This window comes from Pipistrellus kuhlii, unplaced genomic scaffold (genome assembly GCF_014108245.1).
Source record: "Pipistrellus kuhlii isolate mPipKuh1 unplaced genomic scaffold, mPipKuh1.p scaffold_m20_p_6, whole genome shotgun sequence".
Classification (NCBI taxonomy): Eukaryota; Metazoa; Chordata; class Mammalia; order Chiroptera; family Vespertilionidae; genus Pipistrellus; species Pipistrellus kuhlii.
Window position 1 is genome coordinate 7,411,163 of NW_023425562.1, and position 26,832 is coordinate 7,437,994.

General features: G+C 53.6%; 1 protein-coding gene across 8 annotated transcripts; it reads right to left on the reverse strand.

Annotated features, from left to right (window-relative positions):
- Positions 1 to 987: 987 nt before the first annotated feature.
- Positions 988 to 26,832, reverse strand: ARHGAP40 (Rho GTPase activating protein 40). 8 transcript variants are annotated; one of them, XM_045574692.1, is made up of 15 exons: positions 26,553 to 26,827; positions 14,762 to 14,964; positions 14,068 to 14,288; positions 13,292 to 13,367; positions 12,551 to 12,699; positions 10,733 to 10,898; positions 9,627 to 9,718; positions 9,128 to 9,205; positions 8,632 to 8,791; positions 7,786 to 7,868; positions 5,986 to 6,192; positions 5,085 to 5,225; positions 4,096 to 4,265; positions 2,499 to 2,560; positions 988 to 1,532 (listed from the first exon to the last, which is right to left on the reverse strand). In XM_045574692.1, the coding sequence occupies exons 1-15, from the start codon at positions 26,696 to 26,698 to the stop codon at positions 1,441 to 1,443; spliced, it is 2,046 nt and encodes a 681-aa protein (XP_045430648.1). In that variant the 5' UTR covers positions 26,699 to 26,827; the 3' UTR covers positions 988 to 1,440. The 8 variants fall into 8 exon arrangements, 4 of the variants coding, with proteins under 4 accessions (XP_045430648.1, XP_045430647.1, XP_045430650.1 ...); XM_045574691.1 differs by having other exon boundaries at positions 2,499 to 2,563; XM_045574694.1 differs by lacking the exon at positions 4,096 to 4,265 and having other exon boundaries at positions 26,553 to 26,829.

Sequence of the window (26,832 nt, forward strand, 5' to 3'; positions counted from 1 at the left end):
TCACAGTCATAAACACATGTAATCAACCCTATAAAGTAAACAGCAGCATTTAGAACCATTTTAGAGCCGGGCAAGCACACAGAGACCACACAGAGCCGGGCAAGTAAAAAAACTTTTTTTTTTAAAGTATATGTGTAGGCTATATTTGGACCATAAGACGCAGGGACTTTTTCCCCCCACTTCTGGGGGGAAAAAAGTGCGTCTTATGGTCCGAAAAATACGGTAATTGCCAGCATCTGTATCTCATCTCATTACCTGAGCACTCTCTCTGGCTCCTGGAGCCCACTACACCTGTACCCGTGAAGGCTGGCAGTGTCAGGGAACAAACGCCCCTCCTCCCCAGGAGGAGCCCTCAACCAATGACTTGCAGGAGGTGATGAGTAAATACCCAGCTGCCTTGCCCTCCTCAGAGCTCCCCAGCAGAATTAGTCTCTGGTTGCCCACAGTTATAACTTCCTTGATCATGCATTCTTAGGTGGCTGCCTGCACTTCTCTCTCTCATCTCCCCTTCCCCAGTGTTTCCTGGGCATCAGGGTCTGCTTCCAGGGGAACACAGCAGAGACTCCGGATTATTGGGAAAATTAAACTTGTAAAGCTCTTGGCATATAGTAAGGGCTTAATAAATCCACTGTTGAACAAAGAATGAATGAGGCTTCGTCTGCCCTGAGGAGACAGACCCAGAACAGGGGGAAGAAGGAAGGGAGAGACCTGGGACCTTAGCAGATAACAGGTGGGGACAGGCTCTCAGCAAAGCTGTCCCTGCAGCAAACCCTTTCCCCCTTCAACAACTGTTGTCATGGCTCCACCCCTCCCCGTTCTGAGCTCTCCGGGAGGCTGGGGGTTCCAGGTGTGGCCAGACCATGATGAGAAACACTAGGCATTCCCCTCCCTGAGCTCCCATGTCAACTTACTGCCAGATCAACACCCAGGAGAACCGGGCTGGGGAGGAAAAAACAAACAAACAAAACAACTTGAACAAAGTAAAAGTGACATTTAACGTGTGCCTTTAATGTTCAAACAGAGTTTAAATACCATTAGAAAATCACAAGCTTGTGCAAAGCTGCACTGAACGCAGGAGAGCTGCCGAGGGAGGTTGTTCTCTTTCCAGTCCTCCGGGCTTGTTCCTGGCCATGGTGTCACCCCCGCACTGCCCCAGGCCCAGCCCCCCTCAACTTCCAGGGGCTCAGAGAGTGCGAGGGGCCGGCCCCAGGCCACAGAGCTCCCTGGCCCTTCTCCCGGGCTGCTGGAGGGCTGCTGGAGGGCTAGCGGAGAGCATCCTCCCAGGGGCGGCCCCGCCAGCCAGAGCCCTTCCCGGACCGAGGGCGCTCGGAGAGCCGCCGGGAGGAGCAGCTGGACCTCCCCTGAGCAGCTGCGCTCCACGCTGGCTGGGGACACCGCAGGGGCGGGCTGTGGCATCAGGGCCTCCGTACGGTCCAGGGCTTAGGTGGGGCTCTGCTTAAGGACCCACTCGCCGCAGGGGTTGGCGCGGTACAGATCTAAGAGGTAGGCGTCGGGGTCCAGGCGATGCTCGGCTGTGGGAAGCGGGGACAGGAGGCTGAGGTGGTGTCTGTCTGTGGAGGACGCTGCTGGCCCACCCACAGCTCCTCCCCCGGCCGGGCCCCGCCCTGGCCCCTGGGGGAACCCTGGTTGCTGTGGCTCACAGCTACCCCGGGCTCAGGGTGCCCTCCGCTGACGGCAGGTGCCTGCGGGTGGGACGGGATTATGGTCCCGCCCTCGGGGCAGCCCACAGCGGACGACTGACGGAGACAGAGGTAGGACAACCACCCTCCCTACCTCTAAACGCTGATGCAGCTGGCGCTCCAGAGCCCCCTTGTGGCCAAGGCTAGACTTCACCTCTTCCCCCTCTTTCCCTCCATTGCAAGGCACCCCCTCAATGCTTCCCTACTCCCAAAGCCTCGCGGCTGTCAACGGCGGTCCCTGCAGTCCCTGCACCGGCAGCATCCATAGCTCCTGGGCACTTGTTAAAATGCGGATTCTCAGGGCGGGCACCTGAGCCTTCCCAGCCCTGGGGTGGTTCTGACACACCTTTAAAGTTTGGGACTCTGCTCTAAAGAGTGCAGATGAGGACGGCTGCCCATCCCGGCTTCCCACAGAGCCAGGGGCCTCTCAGAGCTGGATATCCTGCAGGTGGGGGCATCCATGGCCACAGGCCCAGGCCAGTTCCACTCCGGCTCCGTGGCCGGAGGCCTCACTCTCGCTGGTGGTGCTGGAAGCACCGCTCTGGGCAAGAAATGCTGCCCTCTCCAGGCCAGAGGCCCTGCAGGCCGTCCTCCAAACTCCAAAGGGGAATCCTAAGGGTGGCCACCAGCTGACCTTTAACCTCCCAGCAGGGTCCTCCCTGGCTTCTTGGGAGACAGAGGCCTGAGGGAAAGGCTCAAGCCAAGGTGGACCCCGGCCTCCCCAAAGGGGCCCAGGAGCCCTCACGGTCAGAGAGCCGCAGGGGCCTGGGCTCGGACCCATGCCCGCTGGGAACTTACTGAGATTCCCTCCAACTTCGCAGAGGATGATGTCCAGGTCTGCTGGTTTCTTCCTCAGCCTGCTGCTGCAAGACAGAGAGGAGAGACTCACCCACCTCCTCTGCTGGAGGCTTCAGGACCGGCTCATAGGTCCTCCCTTCCCCCAGCTGGTGGGCAGAGTACGACGTGACCTGCAGCCCGGAAATACCCGAGTGCCTAACCATGTCCCTTAGGTGGACTGTACATTGAACCAACAACCAGAACCTGACAAATACCCTGAGCCCTTGTTCCTAAGCACCCGGGTGCCTAACTATGTACCTTATACGGACCATACATGAAGCCACCAATCAGCACGTGCCCCATGCCTTCCCATTCCTCCTCTCAAAAGGAGCGCTCACCTCTGCACAGATTGCTGTTCTCCCCTTGTGAGACAGCCCGGCAGGTTTTCCCCTAAGAAAGCCTGTGATCCTGGTTTTCGGCTCCCCACTGGCCTCTCAGCAACTGCTCCCAGAGCCCAGGCCCGGAAGGGGCCGTCCTCACTGATTTTGGTCCCAGCCGGGAGGTGAGACGTAAGGACCTTCCCGAGAAAGCTGGAGCCAAGAAGGAGCCCAGCGCCAGAGACACGGGAGAGGCAGGTGGACGGCACGTGGGGAGGGCTAGCTGTGGGCTCCCCGTCATAAGGCCCCTGCCTGCTGGTGTCAGAATGGAAGCTACCAGAGTGGCAGGGTGAGGAGTGACATGTGGGGACAGGAGCCTGCTGTGAGGGGCAAATTCCGAGCTAAAATGAATTGTGAACATTGTGTGATTGTGTATGATAACTGGAGTTATCATATAGGTGTCATGTAAAAACCATATAAATTCAATTCCACAGTCTGTTCCCAATGTGCCTGTGGCTCTGGGAAAGCCTCTTCCCCTCTCTGGGCCTCAGTTTTCCCATCTGTGTAAGGGGGACCTGGACCAGTCCAAGAACTGGACTAGACACTTGCTGATGACCGACACTGCGAGGTCTTTCTTGCCAACTCCATCACGGAGGCTCCTGAGCTCAAGCTGTGCCTTGCATCCTGGGATGACAGTTGCGTGTCAGTCCCCCTGATCCTCTTTCGGCTCTTTAGACATGCTACCTCAGGACCTTTGCACATGCAGTTTTCTGTGTCTGGAAGTCTTACCTCATTCCCCAGACTATACCAAGCACCTTGTCTTACATTCAGATTGTTCCCTGGATTTCCTATGAAACCGAGTACAGTTTGTGAACGGCCTGATATCGACTTTGCGGCTATTTGACACGTGTCTGTCTCTTCCACAGGGCTCTGAGCTTGTAAGTCCAGGGCCCCTGTCTTCTCTTTTCATTGTGATTCTAGCACTGCACATGGTACCTGGTCTATAGCAGGCATTCATGAAATACCTGATAAACTGAACAAGTGGATGCTATTATCACTTTATTTGAAGCCAAGAAGCTCTCTGAGAAGGTTGGAGAACCCAGTTCTGACCATCCCGGAAAGGGAAAGGTCAAAGCCTGTGACACTCCCCCGCTGGCCTTCAGCTCTGAGCGCTGACCCCTCCTTGGAATGGCTCCTTGCTCCCTGTCGGAGGGGCTCCTGTCTGAGGGAGGGGCCCTTACCGTGGGAGGAGGCCGTCCTTGTCCTCATTGCCCTCCGGACCCTGTGAGCCAGGGCTGAGGCGCCCTGTGAACTGCCCGAGGACATGAGCCACTCTGGTGCTGGGGGTCAGGGCCACCTCCAGGGTGTCTTTGGTGAGCCAGGCCACCTGGATCTTCGCCACTGCAGGAGCCTGCAGAGAGAGGAAGCCCCATGTGCATGGGCACACACACGCATACCTGGAATTCAAAGGTGTGCACATAAATAGGCACACACATTCACTTCCATAAACACCCACACTAAAAACAGATGATGCATACGTATACATACACAGCAGCCACTTACTCACCTTGTCCACATACATGATCATACCTTGTCCACATGCATGACGCCACACACACAGTGTGCATACACAAACACAGGCACCGACACATGCGTGTAGATGCGTTCATACTGGTACACGCAACAGAAGTGCATGGAATGCACCTACGAACATACACACACAGGTTTATATAAATACGCTTCCCCGTGCACATCGTGCACAATGCGAGGTCAATTTTTCTGTTCGGGACTCTACTAAGGAACCCTGTTCGGATTCCTCCCAGGAGCACTCAACATTCTTGGAAAGCCCTTTCCTTCCGTTACCCCTTCCTCGTCCAAATCACCCCTCACCCCGCAAAGCAACTCCCACTTTCCCAACCCTCCGCCAGGCACACAAAAGGCTGCCTAAGGAAGACAGCTTCTAGAAGTCCCTGCAACACGCCGTTTCCCTCTCATGAGCGCCCTCTCTCCCCTGTTTCTGAGACACCTGCTCTGTTTCTGAGACACCTGCTCCGTTTCTGAGACACCTGCTCCTGGATCGCTCCCTGCGGTGAGGCCGGCGCGACCCCTGGTGGCTACGACGGGAAGAGCAATGGTAGCGAATACCCGGAGGGCATGGAAGCGCCAGGCGCCCTCCAGCCTCCTCTTCCTCCCCGTGGCGCCTGGGGCTGGGGTGTGAGCGGGCACTCACCGCCTCGGGGCCATCCCCCTCCTTGTCCCTGTCTGCGTGTGTCCTCCGCAGCCAGGTTTTGAGACCCGCGTCGCAGAGCTGGGGGCGCCTGCTGCTGCTGTCGTTCAGGTTTCGCACCTGGGCGACCAAGAAAGAGGAGACCTGGCCAGAGAGAATCGCGTCTCAGCAGGAGCACGAGGCTGCCGGCCAGAGGCAGAGCCTGTCAGTCCCCGTGGCGTCTTCCCTGTCCCGGCACTGCACACGGAGCTGCCAATACGTATTTGTTGACCTTGGCGCTGAAGCACTAGTTTGGTGGGAAGAGGGCCACGGAGTAGGGGACTCGGAGAGTCCACCCTTGGGTTTGGCTGGAGGCTCCTACGCCTGCTGTGGCATGGCTGCTCGTTGGCACACTCAGGCAGGGATGTCCCCAAACACACCTGGAGCGGGCTAATGCTCGGAGAACCCCCAGCCAGCCCTGCGTTGGCAAATTCCCACAGGGACCCACACTCCTCTGTGGAATCAGAAGCCAGCAGAAGGAGTCAATGTCCATAATTCTGAGGTGGAACAGGGGTATGGGTGGCTTTTCAACATCATTAAAGCTTTGGGGTGAAGGAATTACTTGTGGGAGCTTAGGGAACACCCTTAACCTGGGGTAGACCAGATGGCTGCAGATTGGCTGGGAGGTGTGAGAGTGTGGACACTTTTTCGACACTAAGGCAGGGGGAAAAGAAGACATAGGTCACACATAGAAGACAACAAAGGTCCCAGAAGAGGCACAACTAGGAATCTGAAAGGGCAGTACCCACAGTCATGGATGGCAGGGACAACAGAGCAGCTGTAGCCGGAGGAGAAAAAAGGCCCACACCTGCCACCCAGAAGGACAGCGTGTCCCCTCCCCTCACAGTTGGCCCACAGCACTCACCACCCAGAGCAGGTCCTGGTAGTGCACCATCATCTGCACCACCTCGGCTGCCGCCTCTGCCAGCTGCTTCTCTCTGCCCTTGAGGAGCTTGGGGGGCTGCCCGCGGTGCAGGAAGAGATTGGGGGCCATTACCGTGGACACATTCCACAGCGTCATCTTGTTGCTCTGCTCCTGGGCCACCACCTTCCTGAGGAACTCCAGGAGTGCCTGGGGAAGGGCATAGAACCTTCTTCAACTCTTAGCACGCCCCCCATCCCCCCCTCCCCCCGTGTGTCCTACCTTCCCCCCGCACATCCTGCTGTGCTACTTAGGGGCCTTGCAAGGAGCTAGGGGCAGGCATTGGGGTTTTAGGTTCAGCTTTGCCAACAGCGCACCCTGTGACCTCTCTGAGTCTTTTTCTGACAAAAGATGATCCAAACTTTCCCGCCTTCCTCCCTCCTCAGAGGTTAATGGAACACCTGGATCAAACTTCAACTTCCAGGCAGGAAAGAGCCACAACTCTGGGAGGTGGGTATTTTCCTGGCAAGCCCAACACAGCTCCTTTGCCTGGATCTGGGGTGTCGGGATGTGCCCCAAAGGCAAGGGAAAGAACAGGGAGGCAGACAATGGGAAGGAAGGGAGATGGTGGTAATAGCTGCCATGTATTAAGTGTTCTTTGTGTTCCTGGCACCTTAGCTAGCACCTTGCATGCATTTATCATCCCATTTAATTCCCACAACGCTTCAAAGTAGGTTCTACTATTTGTACCCATTACACAGAGAAGGAAAACTGTGGCTTGGAGAGTGTGTCCAAGGCCACAGAACCATTAAGGATGAACAGAAGGAAAGGGGATAGATGGATGGATAAATGGATGGATGGATAGATGGATGGATGGATGGTTGGGAGGTAGATGAGGGTGGATAGAAGGTAGGGAGGAAGGGAAGGTGTGAGGGAAGGAATGTGTTGAACACTTGCTAAGTACCACATTATCTACTCTGTGATTCCTTATGTATTAGCTCTTGTATTTTATAAACCATCACACAGATGGCATTATTAGCCTAAGTTTACTGAAAAGGAAACACATTCAAAGAGGCTGTCTGTTCAACAAAGCTGAGGCACAAGGTGTGATGGCCACTTGAGCCCGGGCTCTCTAGTTATAAATACTCCTTCGGGGCCTCCTGAGTCCACACCAGACAAGAGTCCCAGGAGACCTGGGATCTCCTCACAGCCACACCCTAGCGGTAGGTCTTGGATTTGACCCAAGGACAGCCAGGAGGGTGCTGGGATCTAAGCCCAGGCTGCACCCCAGCCCCAGCCCCCTCCTGAAACCCACTCTCATAATGCACAGTGGGAGTTCCCCAGGTGAGTATTTCCCAAACTAGTGCTCCACGGAACACCATACAATGCAATGCTTTTCATAACAAAAGAGGTCCCTGGACACCTGACTCGGGAACTGCTACACAGTCTAGTCCCACCTGGAGATTCAGAAAGCCTCAGCATATCAAGGCTCTGAGAAGTCCTGTAGGAAGGGATGATGCTAACCGTACTTCGCTGACTCAGTGTCCACCCCTCTTATCTGGACAGAGAGCCTTCTCCCTGGGGCTGACAGCGATGCCGGGCAGTGCACATCCGGTGAGCACCCTGTCCTCTCAGGGCTCATCTCCTCTCTTTAGGGAAAAGGCCATTGCTGTTGGTCATAGCTGCACCCCAGCTCCCGGCAGAGTAGTTGAATGAATGAATGAATGAATGGGCACACGTGGAGCCATTGCTGTGGCTGGGGGCTGAGATGTCAGAGTGGAGGCAGCTGGAGGGAGCTCTTACCTTCAGGGTGTTCCTGTTGGGTTCCGGGAGGATCAGGATGAGCAGGTGGAGGGCCTGCAGGCGCTGCCTCAGGTCCGGGATATCTGAGGGGAGAGGGCAGACCTGGTCTCAGTCTCTCCGTGAGGCTCAGAGACTCTCAGTCCGGAGCCCCATTCTTGGGGTAAGGGGATATACCAGAAAATCATTCTTAAAAAAAAAAAAAATTTTTTTTTTACATTGATTTGAGAGAGAAAGAAAGGGAGAGAGAGAGAGAGAGAGATAGAAATGGAAACAATGATGAGAGAGAAACATCAATTGGCTGCCTCCCATAACCCCCTACTGGGGATCAAGCCCACAACCTGGGCATGTGCCCTGACTGGGTATTGAACCAGCGACCTCTTGGTGCATGGATCAAAGCTCAACCACTAAGCCACACCAGCCAGGGCAGGAAACCCTTCTTTATAAAGCCTGGAACTGTTTCCTGGGCTAGCATCAGCTCCAGTGGTGGTCTTAAGGCTCACTATTTGGTGTGAATAAAAACAACACACACATGTGCATGCACACACACACACACACACACGCACATACATACACCCAGACACGCAGCCTGAAAGGTATATCCCAGGTTCAGAAATGCAATTGGTTCGCCTCATCACACTGCACACATACACTCATGCACATTCACAGGCAACACACACATATATGCACACACACATAACACACATGCACACATACTCAGACACACACACACACACATGCACGTCCTCTCCCGTCAGGCAGGGATCAGGTAGTCCCATTCTCCCACCGCCTTCCCTCCCCAGGCCGTCTGGAGCTCTCCTCCCAAACGCAAGGGGCGGGGCCGCTCACTGGGCACCACAGCGAAGGCTGGCAGGTACTCGGCGGTGAGCAGAGGTGCTGGCAGCTCCCGGATGAACCTTTTGAGCAAATCGGATGCGTCATTGAGGTGAACCTCATCCCAGCTGAACAGGCCAGCGTGGAAGTCTCTTTCCAGCTTTTGTTCCAGCCCCTGAAGGAGAGAGGGCACTCATGAGAAGCTGGCTCCAGGCTCCAGGAAAAGTTGCTCCACCGCTCCTCTGGGCCTCAGTTTCCTCGTCTGCACAATGGGGACAATAACAGCACTCATCTCATAGGAGTTTCGTGAGGTTTAAAGGGCCTAATGTGTGTAAGTCACTCAACAAATGTCGACAGTCTCAAGCCTATGCTATATTGTGCCTTCAAACCCTCTTCAATGCCAGACCCAGACAGACCAACAGGCCGTGAATCGGGTTCTCGTCAGGATCAACGCGCACGTGAGGATGCTGGGAGATGCAGCCTCGGCGAGGTGGGGAAGCCAAGCCATTACCTTGACCCTGGCCTGTGATCCGGGCACTCTGAGAATGCCTTCCATGTTCAGCCCCCTCTTCTCCAAACAGGACAGCAGCTGTGAGAAAAAAGAATCCTCCGTTTTAACCAGCAACAACTGAAATGTGGGGTTCAAACTGGCCTGTCTGTCTCCCAGGAAAGCAAGGCGGTGAGAGCAGGAGGCGAAGAAGGGTGTTCTGGCCACTTCCCCGGGCCAAGCGTTGTTCTGCGAGCTTTTTCCCCTAAATAACTGTACGCATTTTTCTCATTCAGTCTGTAATAAGAGAATACTGGTATTCTAACCTCACTTCACAAACACGGAAAGGCAGGCTCATAGAGGCTCAAAAATCCACCCATGTCTCCGCTAGCATGTGTCAGAGCCAGAACCAGAGCCCAGGTCTCCTGGTTCCAAAGTCCACTCTGGATCTTCCCGGCCAGCTGTCAGCGGAGCTGGGGCTGCACCTGGCTGGCTAACGGAGCGCGATCCGGGGACAACTTACGGCTTGAAGCAGCAGTGGCACCTGGGTGCCGGGGAGGGCTTTGCAGTCAGCTTCCAGCAGGGCTTCGAGGGGCACCCCGAAAAGGCCAGTTTCTGTGGGGAGTCCAGAGAGTAGAAGGGGCATGTCACTTCCTGGAGTGACCGCTGGGCTCCAACCTGCCACACCTCCTGGGCGACCAGAACCGGCCTCCTTTCCCGGGGTGAGGCCGAACTCAGCCTGCTCTCAAGCGGAACAGGAGGCCTCAGCAATAATGAAAACATTAGGTGCATCTCTGAGCAGATGGATGAAGAGGCGTGGAGAGAAAAGGGCTGCTGCCCGGGGAGCAGGTAACAACGCTGGGGCAGAGGATGTTGCTCAGCAGGGATGGACCAAGTTCCAATGAAATGTCTTTCCCATGTCTTCTCAACCATCCCGCCTTGCAGGCTTCTCACATAAACTCATCTTTCCAAGTCTGCTCTGCAATGTCCTTCCTTCTCATTCACTTGTCTACCCCTTTCTCTGCTAAACCCCATCCACCATCCCCTTCCTTTATCAAGAAACAAACAAACAAAAAATCGCAATGCATAATGTTGACAGTGATGCAGAGAGATGAACAGCCTCATACGCTATTGAAGGGTAACAATACCCAGAACCTCACCCGTATTTTCTAAAACAATCAAAGTTGAATGTGCATCAGTGAGTCCAATCTGGGGACACCCACCAACAGCTGAGCAAGAGGAAACAATGGTTGATGTAAGTCATGAGTTTTGAGGTTGCCTGTTATATAGCACTATTGTGGCAATAGCTGAATGAGACAAAACCCCAGAAATGCCCATAATTCTATACTAGGAAGTGAAAGGAGGGTGGATATACATGGGGTGGGGATGGAAGATGACACTATAAAAGCGAATCGTGCTTACATCTGGATTGTATTTTTCTTTTTTGGATTTTACTCTAGTTCTCAGATTTCCTACAGTGAGCAGGAATGTTTTCAGATGCAGAACATGTACATGGAATGGAAGGAAATAAAGCAGCTGGCACATTCTGGTGGGAGGGTCCCCACGCAGCTCGCTCAGCGAGAAAGCCGGGATGCTAGGCACAGGGATGTGACCTGCCGGCCTGCTGACCTGCCGCCTTCGGCTTCCCCGCCTTGCTCCTCTTCAGCTCCACGCCCAGGACGTCGCAGAGCGCGGTCAGTTCGATGAGGGCCAGGGCAGCCATCTTCTTCAGGTCTTGCGAGGACAGGTCTCCGATCCTCGTCAAGCCGAGTCTGCCTTTGGGGACCCTAAACTTCTAGGGAGAGAAGCAGGACAAGCAGGCCAGATGTCCTGTAAGTGTATTGAGGCCCTGCCCCCACTCCACCCTTCACCCACCCCACCCCCAGGCGGTTAGCGTGAAAAAGAGCAGAGTGGATGAGAGCAGAGGCTCAGGGTTTCATCCCAGGTTCAAGGTCCACCCCCACCTGACCACCACCTCACACTCTGAACCGCTAATTCCCTGTTTGTAATCATACAACAGTGCTTGCCTCATAGTTTTTGAGGGTGAAATGGGCTAAGGGGTATACAGGGTGCCAAGCACATAACAGTAACGGGCGGCTCTTTTTACTGCCTGTATTCCAGTCTGAGGGCTGGAGGAGAGGGACCACCCCCATGGGCCTCTTGTTTTGCTTCGATTCTGATCCTTTGTTGCTCTCCCTCGCCCCACCTATCCCTATCCTTCCTCTGCCATACCCCAAACCAATGCCCCTCTTCCTCAATATTGATTGAAAAATAAATGATGCTCGACCTCGCCATCTAGAGGCAAGAGTGGGGATCTACAAGCATATCCCTGCTCACACACACACACACCTGGCTCCCCACTGCCTTAGGTGAAAAGTCGAAAAACAGCAAGAGGGAGGAGCAAATGTGTTTAGTATTTGCCTGGAGGACTTGACCAGATTATGGCCCGGTGACCATTCAAGTGCTCTAAGGCAGTGGTCAGTAAACTGCAGCTCGCGAGCCACATGCGGCTCTGTTGACTAATGAGCTTGCCAACCACTGACCGAGGCTCTCGATTCCAATATTTACAGGCTGTTGTTATTCTTTGTGATTAAGCCCCCATCCCAGTGGTCGGCAAACTCAGTCAACAGAACACGGCTCCAGAGCTGGCTGGGCTCGCAGTTTGCCGGCCACTCTCTAAGGGAAAGGAAGTGCTGTGGGTGTAGGCCATAATGGCTATCATACAGCCCTGTGCTTGCTCTGTGGTGCATACAGCCAGATTTCCTGGGTTCAAATCCTGACTTTACCTGTGAGTTTGGGGAGTAATTTTACCTTTCTGTGTGTCAATTTTCTTACCTGTAAAATGGGGCTAATAACAGTATCCACTTCACAGGGTTTGGGGGGAGATTAAATTTGATAAAGTGATAAAACTCAGTGCCTGGCAAAGTAAGCCCTCAATTATTATAACTATCACTATTTTTAAGTATTTACACAATTACCGTTAACAGGAACATAGCAGATGAAATTAAATCCTATATGTATAGTATTTGGTATTTTTCCCGGTCTATGGTAAAAGGTCTAATAGCAGATGTGGTATCTTTGCATTATTATTATCATTCATAGTTTAACGGGAAAATCAAATAACCAATTATAGAAGATACTATAATGTTGAACATTAATTATCTATAATGCTTTAGAAATAAAAAGTCAGTCTTTAAAAACTTGGACATACTATGGTTACATAAGATATTATCAACTGGGAGAAACCAGGTGAATAGTACATGGGAACACTCCTATTTTTGCCACTTCTTGTGACTCTAAAATTATTTCAAAATAAATAGCAAAATCCCATTTGAATGAATGAAAGCATTTTCACTCTGTAGTAGAGGTTCCTGCACATTTCCTAAGGAGTAGAGAGGAATGGTCAGTGGGGGGCCTGGCCTCCAGTCCCCTGGGCAGCATCCTCACCGGCAGGGACCCCTTGCTCCAGACGCCCGTGCCCCCCGGGGGCTGCCTGCCCCTCTGCAGGAGCAGTGCGGCTTGTTCCGAGTAGGCAGAGTCCATGTGGAAGGCTTGCTCCACCCCAGCCTGTGCCTGCGGCCCCTCAGGCTCTGCTGCTGCAGGAAACAGGACAGAGAGGCAGTCAGGACCTGCCGCCTCCCTGCCTCCTCCTGCCCAAAACCCCAGGGAGCAATTTCTCAGGCTTCGGCCCTGCTCAGTAGTGATTGCCTAAGATCAGGCGGCTGAGATCGTGACCCAGGGAAGCAAGTTCTTAAGCTGAGGACTCAAGCCCTTTGCGCCAAGAAGCGATTGCCTAGGATCAAAACCCCAGGACCAAATCAATACCGTTAGGGATCAGATCCATTGCCCCAGGAAGTAGATTCCTGCTAAGGCCCATTGCCCCAGGAAGTAGTTTCTAGCTAAGGCCCATTGCCCCAGGAAGTAGTTTCTAGCTAAGTCCTATTGTCCCAGGAAGTAGTTCCTAGCTAAGGCCCATTGCCCCAGGAAGTCATTTTCCAGGCTAAGGTTCATAGGTTTGATGGGAAAACCCCACTCAAGGGCTGACCTTGTCCCTTGGGGTTTCTTCCTACTGCCCTGGAGCAGGGAAAGCAAGGAACCCCCAGGAAGAGAAAACGCTCAGAGGTGTGCACCTTCTCTCACCTCACAGAGCAGCCCTGTGCAGCCTGGAGGACAAGGAAGGCCACTTACCTGGAGGAGACTTAGGGCTCCCGGAACTGAGCTGGGTCCATTTCATACCTGAATGTCCATTCTCTGAAGGCATTTCCTAAACAAATTACAGACAATTTCCAATTAATTCTATTTCCCAACCCTGGGAAATAAAAGCCATTTGTGACCCTGTCTTCACAGGTGGAGCAGCTGAAGCAGAGATCTTGCCCAAGACCCCATGGCTGCCTCTCTGCCTTCAGTGCCTATAGTATTAAGCATGTGTCATGCCACTTCGAAATATCCCACGAAAGAATAAAATGCCCATAACCTCTCAGGTTACAAGTGTCTGTGGGATATACAACTGATAAAAACGGCCAAAACGGGTTTGGCTCAGTGGATAGAGCCTCGGCCTGCGGACTGGAAGGTCCCAGGTTCAATTCCGGTCAAGAGCATGTACATTGGTTGCAGGCACATCCCCGGTAGGGGGTGTGCAGGAGGCAGCTGGTGGGTGATTCTCTCTCATCCATGTTTCTAGCTCTCTATCCCTCTCCCTTCCTCTCTGTGAAAAATCAATAAAATATATAAAAAAGCAAACAAAAAAAGTAATTGTCCTGACAATAGTTATCTAGAGAGAGAGTCTAAGCTTTCAGGCCCAAACGAAGACACGCGGTGGCAACAGGCAAATGCACACCCAGCAGGCAGCCCTGCCTGGCACAGGGGGCACAGTGGCATGCAGGCACTCCCAGCACAGCCTTGCAGCAGGACGTGAATGGGCCCAGCAGATAGGGCCCTGCCGTCCCCTGACGCTGCTGACTTACCCCTGCATTGAAGCCCCCAAAGATGTCCCTGACATCTCTAACCGGCGCCTTGTGGCGTCTCCGTGCCGAGCGGGCATAGATGGCCAGCCGGCGGCGCACGGCGGCCACCTGGGTCGGTGTGAGGGTGGACAGGAGCCCCCGGTGATGGCTGTCCAGGCCCAGGCCACCAAGGAGGTCCGACAGGCCCGTGTCCTGCAGCCACTGGGATTCGGCTTCTCCTTCTGCCAATAGAGGGAGACCGCCCAGATCAATACCCACAGCTACACTCTCCGCCACACGCACTAACCAAGTCACGTGCACAAACACACACTCAGTGTGAGGGCAAGAAACACCCACGTGTCTGATCACCAGACCCACTAACACCAGCCAGACCCTTCCATGTGGAGGAGATCTAACAAAATACCAGAGAATGTGGGGGGTGGATGGCATTAACCAGTGCCTGGATGTAAACCTGTACAATCATCTTCTCTTGGAAACAGCAGGCTGAGGAGTGGCGCCTGCATGTTCTGATGAAATGTGGCCATGAACTCACCCCCCCCCCCCCCCCCAAATCTGATCAGGGAGGAAGCTACTGCAACAGCCCGAGAGAGAGAAAGCCCTTGCACACGTCTCCCCTGCCACAGGGCCCCCCTCCGCCCAGCAGCCCCTGCCACAGGGCCCCCTCCGCCCAGCAGCCCCTGCCAGCACCCCTCACCCTCTGGCGGCCGGCCCTCGCCCCCGCTGCCATCCTCTTCTCTCAGCTCATCCCTCTGCTGGATCTGCTCCACCTCCATCCAAAAGCCATCCAGGGACAAGCTCTGGGCAGAGGACACCGGGGAGTGGGAGCCATCGGCAGGGCGTGCTCGCAGGGGGTTCCTCTGCGGGAGCTGGCTCCCTGGGCCTGATGAGGGGCCGGAGCTGCGGCAGGCGGGAGAGGGGAGAGGAGTCAGGCAGAGCCCTGCTCATGACGGGGGTACGTGGCTCGGAGGTTCTCCAGAAACCTGTCCACGGCTCCTGGGAGCTGGGCGAGCTTCCTGAGCAAACTTCCCAGGGGCTCGCAGACTGACCCTGAGAACCACGTGGACACAGAGGATGCCCAGAGGATGGAGAAAGGCCAGGCGGCGCCGCTCTGTCCCTCCTTCCTGGGCGAGGCGAGCGGTCCTGGACCCGCAAAGGGTAGAGTGAACACCGACGGGAGGGAATTAAACACCAGGACACGAGAGGAGATTACAGTGCAGTGCCCGACTCATCTCACTGATTTTTTACCCAAAATGGCAGCTGTCTCCTCCCCACCCGCACCCCCTTATCCGTGAGGACTTCCACAGCCCTGGTCTCCCTGTCTCTGACCTGTGACCGCCCTGTCCCCTGCTCTGCAGCCAGACCTGAGCAGACCAAAGCGCCGGATCACAGAAGTACCACCCGGCACAGAATGCAGAGGAGCAAAAATTAAAAGTGAAAGAAAAAGAGAGAGAGAGATGGACCAGATATTGGGTGAGTGGTAACAAATTCTTAATCACTTCCAGATTGAGAATGCCTTCTAAGGGAGGGAAAGGGAAAGCCCACCACGAACCTATGCCAGCCTCGAACAGGACCCACCGGGCCTCGTCCCAGAACCTCAACAGTATAGCACAGTGGTCGGCAAACTCATTAGTCCACAGAGCCAAACATCAACAGGACAACGAGGGAAATTTCTCTGGAGAGCCACATTTTTACAACTTAAACTTCTCCTAATGCCACTTCTTTAACATAGACTCGCCCGGGCCGTGGTATTTTGTGGAGGAGCCACCCTCCAGGGGCCAGAGAGCCGCGTGTGGCTCGCGATCCGCCGTTTGCCGACCACTGGTACAGCGAACAGTAAAGCGAGCGCTGCTGGAAGGGAGGCTGATGGACACACGTGGGCCTGGGGCTTGCCATTTCCGCACAGGGACTCATTTTCCAGTTGCAAGTTTGCAAGTTGCCCAGTCTCTCTCAGACCTTCGTGTCTTTGCATAATCTGTCCCCTCTACGAAGGCCGGGCTGCCCCAGTCCCAGCCTCACACCCCTTTGATGGCCGATCTGGTCCCTGATGGTTGCACTAGAGGCGGTCTTACAGTGAGACTTGGGCCCAGCTGCTATGGCTCAATGGTTGAGCACTGACGCATGAGCCAGGAGGTCATGGTTCCATTCCCGGTCAGGGCACATGCCTGGGCTGCTGGCTCCATCCCCAGTAGGGGACACGCAGGAGGCAGCCGATGGATGATCCTCTCTCATCACTGATGTTCCTATCTCTCCCTCTCCCTTCCTCTCTGAAATCAATAAAGGTATATTTTAAAAAAATGAGACTTGGTGGCCAAAACCGGTGTGGCTCAGTGGATAGAGCGTTGGCCTGCAGACTGAAGGGTCCCACATTCGATTCTGGTCAGGGGCATATATCTTGGTTGCGGGCACATCCCCAGTGGCGGGGGCGCCGGGGCGGGGGGGTGGTGGTGCAGGAGGCAGCTGATCGATGACTCTCTCTCATCGATGTTTCTGGCTCTCTATTTCTCTCCCTTCCTCTCTGTAAAAGATCAATAAAATGTAAGAAAAGAAAACAAAAATGAGACTTAGTGAGAGAGGGAGAGCCTGTCTCAAAGCCAGGCAAATGCAGGAGGTCTGCAGCGTCGTTGGGCAGGGGTGGGGAAGGGATGTCACCAGAGCCCGGTGGGTGGAGCCCAGGGGCGGTGCCCATGGTGGCCGCCTTTCCAGCCTCCTTCCCACTCACCCTGCTGCACAGCCTCCTTTCCACTCACCCCGCTGCGTAGCAGGCATGACCCCACCCTGCCTCTCAGAGAAACAGGTCCAGGCCGGTTCGGATTAGGAGCCATTGTGTCAGTGCCTGCTGCTGGGAACGGCATTTCCTGTTGGTGACGAACACGTCCTGTGGTTGATTGTGAGGATGGTTGCCTAACTCCGTGACTGTACAAAAAGCCGTGGGCCTGTGCACTTTGAAATGGGCCAATGGTGCGGTGCATAATTTCCTTATCAATAGAGCTGTCATTTAAAAACAAAGGAACCGTTGTGCACATTCCTACAGCCACGGGAACTGTCCTGCAGAAGGAAGCACTCGGGACTTGGGTGGGGATTCTGGGGTGCACACAGCTTGCTCTTGATAGATCCTCCCTTCCTCCAGTTGATGAACAGAAGTAAACCCCACCTGCATCCAGACATTCCTGAGCTCTGAACCGCCCATCAGCACCTGCCAAATACTCTAAGCGCCCCCCCCATACCTAAAAAATCCCTAGGTCCCTAATCACCCATCAGCGTGTGCTGAGTGCCCTAAGCCCCGTCCCCTATCCTTCCCTTAAAGGTGCTTGTACCCCCGGCCCTCACTCTCTTCCGCCCCTCTCTGTGGAAGCAGTCGGCAGGGGTACTCTTCCCTCCAATAAAGCCTGTGTTTTGCCATCTGGTCTCTGGCCTTCTCTATTTCATCTATCAGCTCTAGACCTGGGTTCCAGTCTGTCTCCTCAAGGAGCGGACAGTCACCCAGGGGGACCCGGGCTTAGACCAGCATGGGTGCCACCCACAGCAGTGGAAAGAAGTGTTAATACTGGGTCTGGGGCCCCCACCCGGGGCATGTTGCCGAAGCACCCTCCTCCCCCTTGGCCAGGCGCCAGCGTGTTCTCATTTGCCAGCATCACCAGGGACCCTGCGACAGGCGTCCTGTGTTCACCGCCGCGTCCCGCTGTGCAGAGGTGGTGGCCGTGGAAGAGCGGGTGCCAGAAGCGGGATTGCTGAGCCAAAGGGGTTTTGCCAAATCGTCTTCCGAAAAAGGATCGGAGCTATTGGGTGTTGTTTGCTTGCTTGTTCCTGCCACTCAGGACAGGGAGCTGATTTTGCTCCTGCCGCCTTCCCGGCCTTGTCTGGTGGGGTTCTGTGCCCCGGGCCCCGGAGGCCGTGTTTTCCCACAGCTTGAGACCCCATCCATAGGTGTCCCCCTAACTACTGGAGGTGGGCTAGTCCCGAGGCCGGCGGCATGGGTGGGGCTGCGCAGCCCTGCCCGGGAGGCCTCGGGTGTGATGCTCGGCCGTGGCCATGCTGAAATGTGTGATCATCTCTGAACACAGGCCCACGTTCCTTGTGCAGGCGGCCTGTCCCGCCAGCCCTTCCCCCATGCACCCTGGCTGGTGTCTTTCCCCCCGGGTCCTGCCCACATCCTGGGCCGGACTCCAAACGATAAACGCTTCCATCCCAATGTGGTCAAGAAAAGAAATCCCGAGCCTGCCAGGAGCCCAGCGGAGGAGGCCGGGCCCACAGCCTGTGCGCGGCCACAGCGCGGCCGTGTTCACCAGCAGAAGCTGAGCTGGAGACCGGTTCCCAGTTCACTATAACATTGGCTGTTCTGCTCTATTTGTGCTTTTGGGGGAACCGCCAGTCAGCACGCCTCCCGCCAGTCTGTGGTCACCCCTGCGGCTGCTCAGCTCCGCTTCCTCGGTGGCCTTGCCAGGCGCTTGGAAGTTACCGGCATCGGCGTGCTTTGGTGACGCAGCCATAAAAAGAGTGAGTGAACCAAAGCAGAAGGGATTAGCTGTGTCGCCCCTCTGACAGCGGAGCAGCGAGAGGAGGGCGATTGCCGCTCTGGGTGAACGTTTTGAGGACATCCGATGGGGGCGCAGGAAACACCAGAAATGAAATAAAGCCCCAACAGTCCGAAAGGTGTCCATGTCCTGAGCCCACGTTTTGCAGTGTAGCAACGAGTCCCCATGTAGTCAGAGAACGGGCCTCAGCACACCCGTACAACTGTGTCAGAGCTCACCAACAGCCTGCTGGTTTTGTTTCCGTTGTGATGGGTGATGGCGCCTCTTTGGATGTTCCAGCCTATGCCACGCCCAGCCTGGGCATCCGTACACACAGCCCTGCCACCTGCGGAGCCATCCATGGGGTGGGGTGGGGGCTGGGCAGGAAGGAGATGTGAAAGGCAAGCTCCATGTTTACACTTTTCAGTATCACCTTAATGGAGTTCCTACAATCTCTGTAAGGCAACGCCAGACGGACCGGCTCACTCCGGCAGCGGTGTGCTCATTCTCGGATTGCTCAGCGACGCTCACCCCATTTCCTCCACACAATTCCACCAGAGCGGGTCTCTGGGTCACAGACCTTTTGAGTGTGACTATTTTGTGTTCTAGACCAAAACAACAAAAACACGTTGGCACATAATGCATGTAAGTTAGCTTCCTGAGTCAGACCCGGGGCTGGGCCAGGACACAGAGGAAGGCACGGGGGTGGGTGCTCCCTGCAGCTGGTGCAGGTGGGCGAGAGCCACAGATGCAGGAGCCCTGCCCAGCCGAGGAGCTGCATTCCAGGTGGATCTCAGTGGATCTCAGCCCTGAGTGTGCACGGGAACCACCCAGCTGCCTGTCAGACAGACTCCCAGGGCCCAGGCTGTGCCCAGACCAACAGCAGCCAAAGCACTGGAGCTGGGCACCCGTATTGCGCAGCCAGGCTGGGAGGCCCTGTGGGCAGCGTCAATCCGTGGCTGGGCTCAGAGGCCTGCAGAGGAGTTCTCAGGAGTGTGGAGGGAATGGATGGATTGCATTGAAATGCTCACCTGGCGCTTCTGGGAGGGGCAGCCCACATTGCTGAGATGACGGAAGGAGATTAAGGCTCTGACCTCGGAGGTGACAGGAGCACCCGACAGGGAGATCGGGACCCACCAGTCTCCATAGGAAGTAGCAGAGAGGCCAGCCCACTGAAGGTTAACACATTTCAAATAGCTTGCTATCGTTTGGACATGAGGAAGTCTCATATTCTAAAACCCGCTGATTCCAATGCTCTCCTCCTCCACCACCACAAAACCAAAAGAGGGGATAATCCGGGTCCCTGTCCCTCAGGGGCACCTGGCTGAAGCCCCTTCGAATGAGCTTCTGGCGAGTCGCTTACCCAGATGTCACCTACGGCGTTGGCCCGGACAGCGTCCACGGGTCCCTGCAGCTGCTGAGCACTTGAAATGTGGCCAGTATGACTGAGGAGCTGGATTTTTTACTCTGTTCCATTTTAACTGATTTCCATCCAACACTGGATGCTTGATTCGGTTACTGAAAACTTGGCTATGTGAACCCATTCTGCAAACTCTCAGTCCTTGCCCGAGAACAACTAAATGAGACCCGCTGGGGGTGGGCACAGCCACCTGGGCTTACACGAGCCTTCTGGGGGGCTCGGAGTTACCCATCGAACCCGAAGCTTCTGAGGAGGTGAGGCTGGATGAGGCTGGGGTAGAGGCAGGTGACCACGGTTTGGAGAAGCAGCATGGAAGAGCAGCTGTGGTAGGCAGAATCCGCCCCCACCGCACCCCCACCTCTATCCCGAGCCCCCGCCGAAAAAAGGTGTAGTCCCTGGACCCTGACTGCTACGTTACATGGGGGGAGGTGGATTAAGGTTGCAGAAGAGATTACGGTTACTGATCAACTGACCTGGAGATGGGGAGGTCACCCTGGGCCTGGGCTGTCTGGTGGGCCCAGTGTAATCACAAGCGTCCTTACATGGGGGGAGGCAGAGAGTGGGGACCAGAGAGCAGGTGGCATGAGAAGGGCTCACCTGCCACTGCCGGCTCTGAGGCTGGACGGGGACCAGAGTCTGCGGGAGGCAGGCGGCCTCTGGAAGCAGCACAGCGGGCTCTCCCCAGCTTCTCCAGAAAGAACCACAGTCCCGCCAATGCCTTGCCTGTAGCCGGGGCAGGCTCATTTTGGCCTCGGGCCTGCAGAACGCGGAGATGGTACATTTGAATTGTTTAAGACCCTAAGTTTGCAGCAGTTGGTTAGGGCAGCCATGCAAGGCATTTAGCACAGTGGCCAAGGGCCCGGGCCCTGGCGTGGGACTGTGTGGGCCTGGGTCAGTCTCCTCGATGTGTGAGCATGGGAAAGTAGCTCAGTCTTCACTCCCCACCCTACAAAATGGGACGATAATTATACACACAAGGCTGTGAGGATGCAATGCATGCAAAGCATCTGCCCCACAGTGAGTCCCTATCATCTACCGAACAGCAACACCGTGTTCCAAGCAATTATGAGGCCAACAGCCCCCCAGACAGAGCAGGGACCAGGGTGGGACGGAGTGGAGCAGAACGAGCTCCCTGGAGGAGGCGACATTAGAACCCAGCCTTTCGGGACCATCCGAGAGGAAGGGAGATTGCAAAGCTCACAGGAAGGGGAGCAGGTTATGATGGTGGTGAGTACAAAAGAATTTCCGCAGGTGGGTAGGAGCCTGCATTGGCGTTTGATGAGAAAGATGCCCAGGAGAAATGAGTGCTGGAGGGAATCATTCCCCGGAGCAAAACAAAAGTCACACACGATCACAGAAAAATGCCTGAGGTTTGATCCCATCACAATTTAAAACGTCTGTATAACAAACACACCATAGGCAAATTAAGAAGACCAGTGATCGGCTGAGAGAAAATAGTCCCAACAAATAATAGAGTGTTACTATCTAGTCTATATATAAAGAGCTCCAAGAAATCAGTAAGGAAAAAAAAACAAAAAACAAAAAAAACAAAAAACCACTCCCCCAAATCCAGTAGAAAAGCGAACAGCAAATGTGAATCCACAGGCACTGAAGGTAAAGTACAAACATGCTCAGTATGAAAAGATGCTGGACTCCACAGATCACTGGAAATGCAAATGAAAACAGTGAAATGTCTTCAGCTATCAGATTGGCAAACATCAGATTGCTAACACCCAGGATTGGCAAAGGAGCAAAGAAATGAAATTCTCACATGCTGCATCAGCCAGCCAACGTGGGTGGCGTCAGCAGTACCTGAGTATGGGCAGAGGGAGGGGGAGCAGCTGGAGGGATGGAGAAGCCCAGGGCCTGAAGGGAGCAGCCTAACCCTCTGCTCCCAGGGCGGCCAGAGAGGAAACAGGGAGCCCTGTCAGGAGACACCTGCCCTGGGTGTGCCAGCTGCAGGGAGGTGGGCCGGTCCCTCCTCAGGTGAGAGCATTTGCCTGTGAGGGCTTTTCCGGCAGAGCAGCACCCAGGAGGCAGTTCTGGGTGGAGATCCCGGAGGACTTGACCGTGACTATGGTTAGAATGTCCAGCTTGCACACCTGAAGCTGATGTAATATTGTACGTCAACTGCAATTGAAAAATAGAAAAACAATGCAAAAAAAAAAAAAAGACATATTTTTCACACAAAGGAACAGGCTCAGAGAGGTGCGGTGTGGCAGGTGAGAGTGAGGTGGGGCTCAGATGCAGACCTTTCTACCACTCTGTGGCCCATGGAGGCCCAAGTCCACGTGACCCCCTGGAAACAAGCCTGAGCCGGTGGTGCCAGCTCCCACCTCTTCCCCCGGGGACGGTAATGCCTGGCCACAGGGCACGCTCCCCTCACCCGCACTGTGCTGCCTTCGCACACACTCGTTCCATTTCACCTTCTAGGGTAGTGGTTCTCGACCTTCCTCATGCCTCGAGCCTTCCATACAGTTGTTTCTCATGTTGTGGTGACCCCCAACCATAAAATTACTCTCGTTGCTACTTCATAACTGCAATGTTGCTCCTGTTCATGAATCGGAATGTAAATATCTGTGTTTTCCAATGGCCTTAGGCGGCCCTGCTAGTGGTTCTCAACCAACCTGTAGAGCCTAAGGTTGAGAACCCCTGCTCTAGGAGGTAGAAACTGTCATTTGCAACCACCTTGCAGAAAAGGAAACTGAGGCTCAGAGAGGTCAGGTAACTTCCACAGCTGCTACGTGGTGAGGCTGGGCTTTGAGATGCAGTCTGTCCTCTACCATTGAGACATTCGAATTGTGTGCAGGTGATCCATTCTGGGCTTGAGGTCACACACGGGGGCGAGGGAGGATGAGGACTGTGTTTGGAGATTTAAAGGTACATGATATCTACAGAGATAAGTGGCATTACCTGTGATGACAGAGACCTCATGGCTACACATGAGTAAAACATGTTAAATCTGTAAAAGTGACTCATTTCAAACTCCCTGCGTTCAGTCAGCCAAGCTGCTTAACCAGTTATTCAGGGAATGTGACGGCTGCACTAGACCCCCGATGGGCCTCCCGGCCTCTCTGGACTCTCACTCAGCGTGTGAAACACGGTCAGCCACCACAGGAAGAAAAGCAAGGGGAGTTAGAACAAGATGCAGCTGGCAAAGACTCAGATGCGCCAAACCGTCCTGGTGAGAATGTCAAGAACATAAACAACAAAAGCCGACACCCACGAGGTGAGTCTGTGATTGGATACAGCCTTCCTGGGAAACCATTTGGTGATATGTTCCAAAGCAAAAGCGTTTGCCTTTGGACTCAACATTTCCTATCATGGGTATGTATCGTAAGGATAAGTGCTCAGGATATGTGTCCAAGACAATGCAGTATAATTTATACACCTAGCAACCCACTCCCAGAGACAAGGAAGCAACCAAAAGTCCATCGCAGGATGCCTGTTAATAAAAGCAGGGCTCAGTCATAAGAATGGAAAATCACGCAGCCTCTACAGAGAACAATGTAGATCTCTATATTTCCATGAAAAGACATCATGTGGACAAGATCAAATACAAAATGCTACAAGTATATGTGTTCTACACATGGATTAGAGCATATATGTTTTCCACATATAGATATAAACACACATTTATGAAGCATAAAATATTACAGGATTTATACTGAACTGTTCACAATTACTATTCTTGTGGGTTGGAGGTGGCAGGGGGAAGTGGATTTCACTTGCTATTTTTTTTTTTTTTGCCTTTTTATAGCAATCATGAATTAACAGAAAATATATTTCTATTTAAGAGCAAGGTTGACGGAATTCCTACAGCGTCATTAAGACTCCTCCCAAGAGCAACTTTGATTGATTCTATCGTATGTCAACTATACTGGAAAAATAAAACTACTGTTCCAGAAGTCAGAGTGTTATTTTTGCTTGTTTTGTTTAAAGTACAATAGTAAAGGAAATGCAACAACGTTCATTTGTTCATTCATAGTCACATAGCGAGGCCATGGCCCACTCACTTTGTGGCAAGTTCTATTTGATGACAATACTGACTGGCTCTAGCCACCCCTACTCAGACCTTTCTCATCAGCATTTACTGCATCACCTAGGTCTTCTTCCTGGACCAGCCTGTGACAGCCCGAGGGCTGGGAGCAGCTCATTCATCCTTGTGTCCCCGTGCCCATCACAGGATTTCATATAGGACTGTGAGCTTTTCACTCATTGAGTAAGTATTTCATGAACACCCACAATGCACTGGGTCGTGGAGATACACGAATGAACAAAACAGATATGGTCGGACATCTGGGAGCTTATTGTGTTGAGTAAATAAATGACTCATAGGTGAGCGACCAGGGAGATGAATGAACTCAGAATGTGGGAAGAACTGACCTAGTGACTTTGAGGACTGGCCTGGGGCAGACAAATCAGCCCTGTCTCAGGGAAGTGGCTTTCACATATTTATTTTACTTTATTTTTTTTGCCAGTGGAATCTCAATAAACAAAATAGAGGACAATGATACTATTGTAAACTCCTAAGTTCAATCGAAAGCATTTATGGATTATGCAGCCTATATAGTTTTGATGGACACAATATAGTTGCGAAATAACACATGACATGTGTGATGCTTTTAGCAGTTTCTCAATATTCAAAAACATAATAAAGATAAAATTCAAATAAAAGACTGACAGAACTCTAGAGTTTGAAAAACTACTCTTCTGGAAGTCAGAGTGTTATTTTTCTTGTTTTGTTTAAAATAACAAAGGGAATGCAACACAATTCATTTGTTCATTCATCCAGTAAGCATTGAGCATGTTCAATAGGTCGGGTACTCTTATAGTGAATCCAATACGAATGGCCTTGGGGATTACAAGGAACTAAGAAATTAAGGGTAGGTAGGGAGAGGAGAGGGTAACAGCCATACTAGATATATAGGTGGCTTGGTCGATGGATGGATGGATAGAGACATAGATAGATAGATAGATAGATAGATAGATAGATAGATAGATAGATAGATAGGCAGAGATGTATTTGGTTCATTAATATCCATTCTAAATAAAATCACATGTCCTGCCTGGCTGGTGTGGGTCAGTGGTTGAGCAATGACCTATGAACCAGGAGGTCACAGTCAGGACAGTTCCTGGTCAGGACACATGTCTAGGATTGTGGGCTTGATCCCCAGTGGGGGGCATGAAGGAGGCAGCCGATCATTATTGTTTCTATCTCTCTCTCCCTCTCTCTTTCTCTCTAAAGTCAATAAAAATATATTTTTAAAAAATCTTATGTTCTACATGATATTTGCCTGGATGAGCCAGAGCCCCCCACTCACAGGAGCTCAGTGAATGTGCTGTGTGAGTGAAGCCATCTCCCTGAGCTCCAGGCCTCTTCCCTGAGCTTAGAAGCATTCATTCCAGAATCAGCATCTCATAGTCCCTGAGTCTGCTCTCCACAGACAGGCCAACCAGCCTTCAGGCCCTGGGTGGGAATGAGGGGGGCACTGGGGCTTCCCTGCTGCAGGCATGGACATTTTTTGGAGGGCGATGGGGCAGGGTCTATCAAAATTCTAATTGTTCTTTTTAAGCCTGCAATTGCCCTTCCAGGAATGAGTTTAAATGACACCAATCCCCAAAGACGTTCACTGAAGTATTGCTCAGACTTGCTAAATATTGGGCCCAATCTAAATGTTCATCAGCTACAGCTGGTTCAAATGCACCAAAGGCCACCCATAAAGTTGGATTCTGGAAGGCCCTTACAGTTAATGAGTTAGGTCTTTATGTCACTGACACGTGAAGATGAGCATGAGCTTAATTAAGGGATGGAAGGAAGTCTGGAAGCACACGGCTGCATGGTCTCCTTTGTGTAGAACTCTACAGGGGTCAGTTCATGTACATCAAAAGGCTCTCAGGTATATGCCAACACTTCACCAGCAGTCAGTTCTGGGGCATAGGCACACACACCTCCATCTGCATTGCTGGAATTTCTATAATACTCATATTGTGATATGCTGTCATCACACATGGGGAGAAATGACTTTTTAAAAATTCTGGTCTGGCTGTCAGAGGCACCTGAGCAGGAAGAGTGACACAACTGTCAGCCCAGGTGACCACGCAGCCACACTCATCCAGCCAAGATTTCACAGCTTAAGGTCCTGAGCCCTGAACCCCAATGACCCCCGGGGTGCCTAAAACTCTCTACACTCAGAAGAAGGGGAAACAGCACATGTTGAGCATCACTCACATCTCTAAGAACCCGAAAGTCAGTGCCCCCTGCAGGAACAGTGCTCGGCCCCAGGATGGGTCTGGGTTTGGGGTCTCAGGGACCAAGTGGGACACCTGCACCACTTGGGCCATTTCCTAGCTTCTGTTCCCTCTCAGAGCTTGTTTCCTTATCTGTAGGAAGGGAGAGGGATTCCTGCTTCAGAGGGGTGATGGAAGAACTGAGATGACCTACACCCCCCAGCGCATGGTAGGTCTTCAGCTTGGTCCCCTCATTCCTCAGCCTGGGCCCTGAGACACCGGGGGCCCCCAACCTCCCCCAGCTCCTCCTGTGAGTCCTGTACCTGCAGCCCAGCTCAGTCCGGCGCTGGGCACGGCGCCCCGGCCGCCTGGCGATGTGAGCCCGTGGGATCCGGGGGCACGGTGAGGCCAGGGACACCGGGGCCAGCCTCTCCATCTGGGCGGCGGGGAGAAGGGCAGGCTCTGCCATGAGCTGGCACCTCACAGCGCACAGGTGAGCCTCTGCGCTGCTGCTGCTGCCACCGCTGCCGCCGCTGCTGTGAGGCTGACTCAGGCTGTGGTGTGAGGTGTGAGCAGGAGGGAGGCTGCTTGCCCAGTTCCCAG

Bases quoted from the DNA above. Each gene is read 5' to 3' on its own strand.
- ARHGAP40 (XM_045574691.1), bottom strand. From the start codon at position 26,698: ATGGCAGAGCCTGCCCTTCTCCCCGCCGCCCAGATGGAGAGGCTGGCC. The intron at 9,206-9,626 runs GTAAGTTGTCCC...TTTTTCTCACAG, and splicing joins TGCCACTGCTGCTTCAAGCC to CTGCTGTCCTGTTTGGAGAA. The intron at 2,564-4,095 runs GTAAGGGCCCCT...TCTGTCTTGCAG, and splicing joins AAGGACGGCCTCCTCCCACG to CAGCAGGCTGAGGAAGAAAC.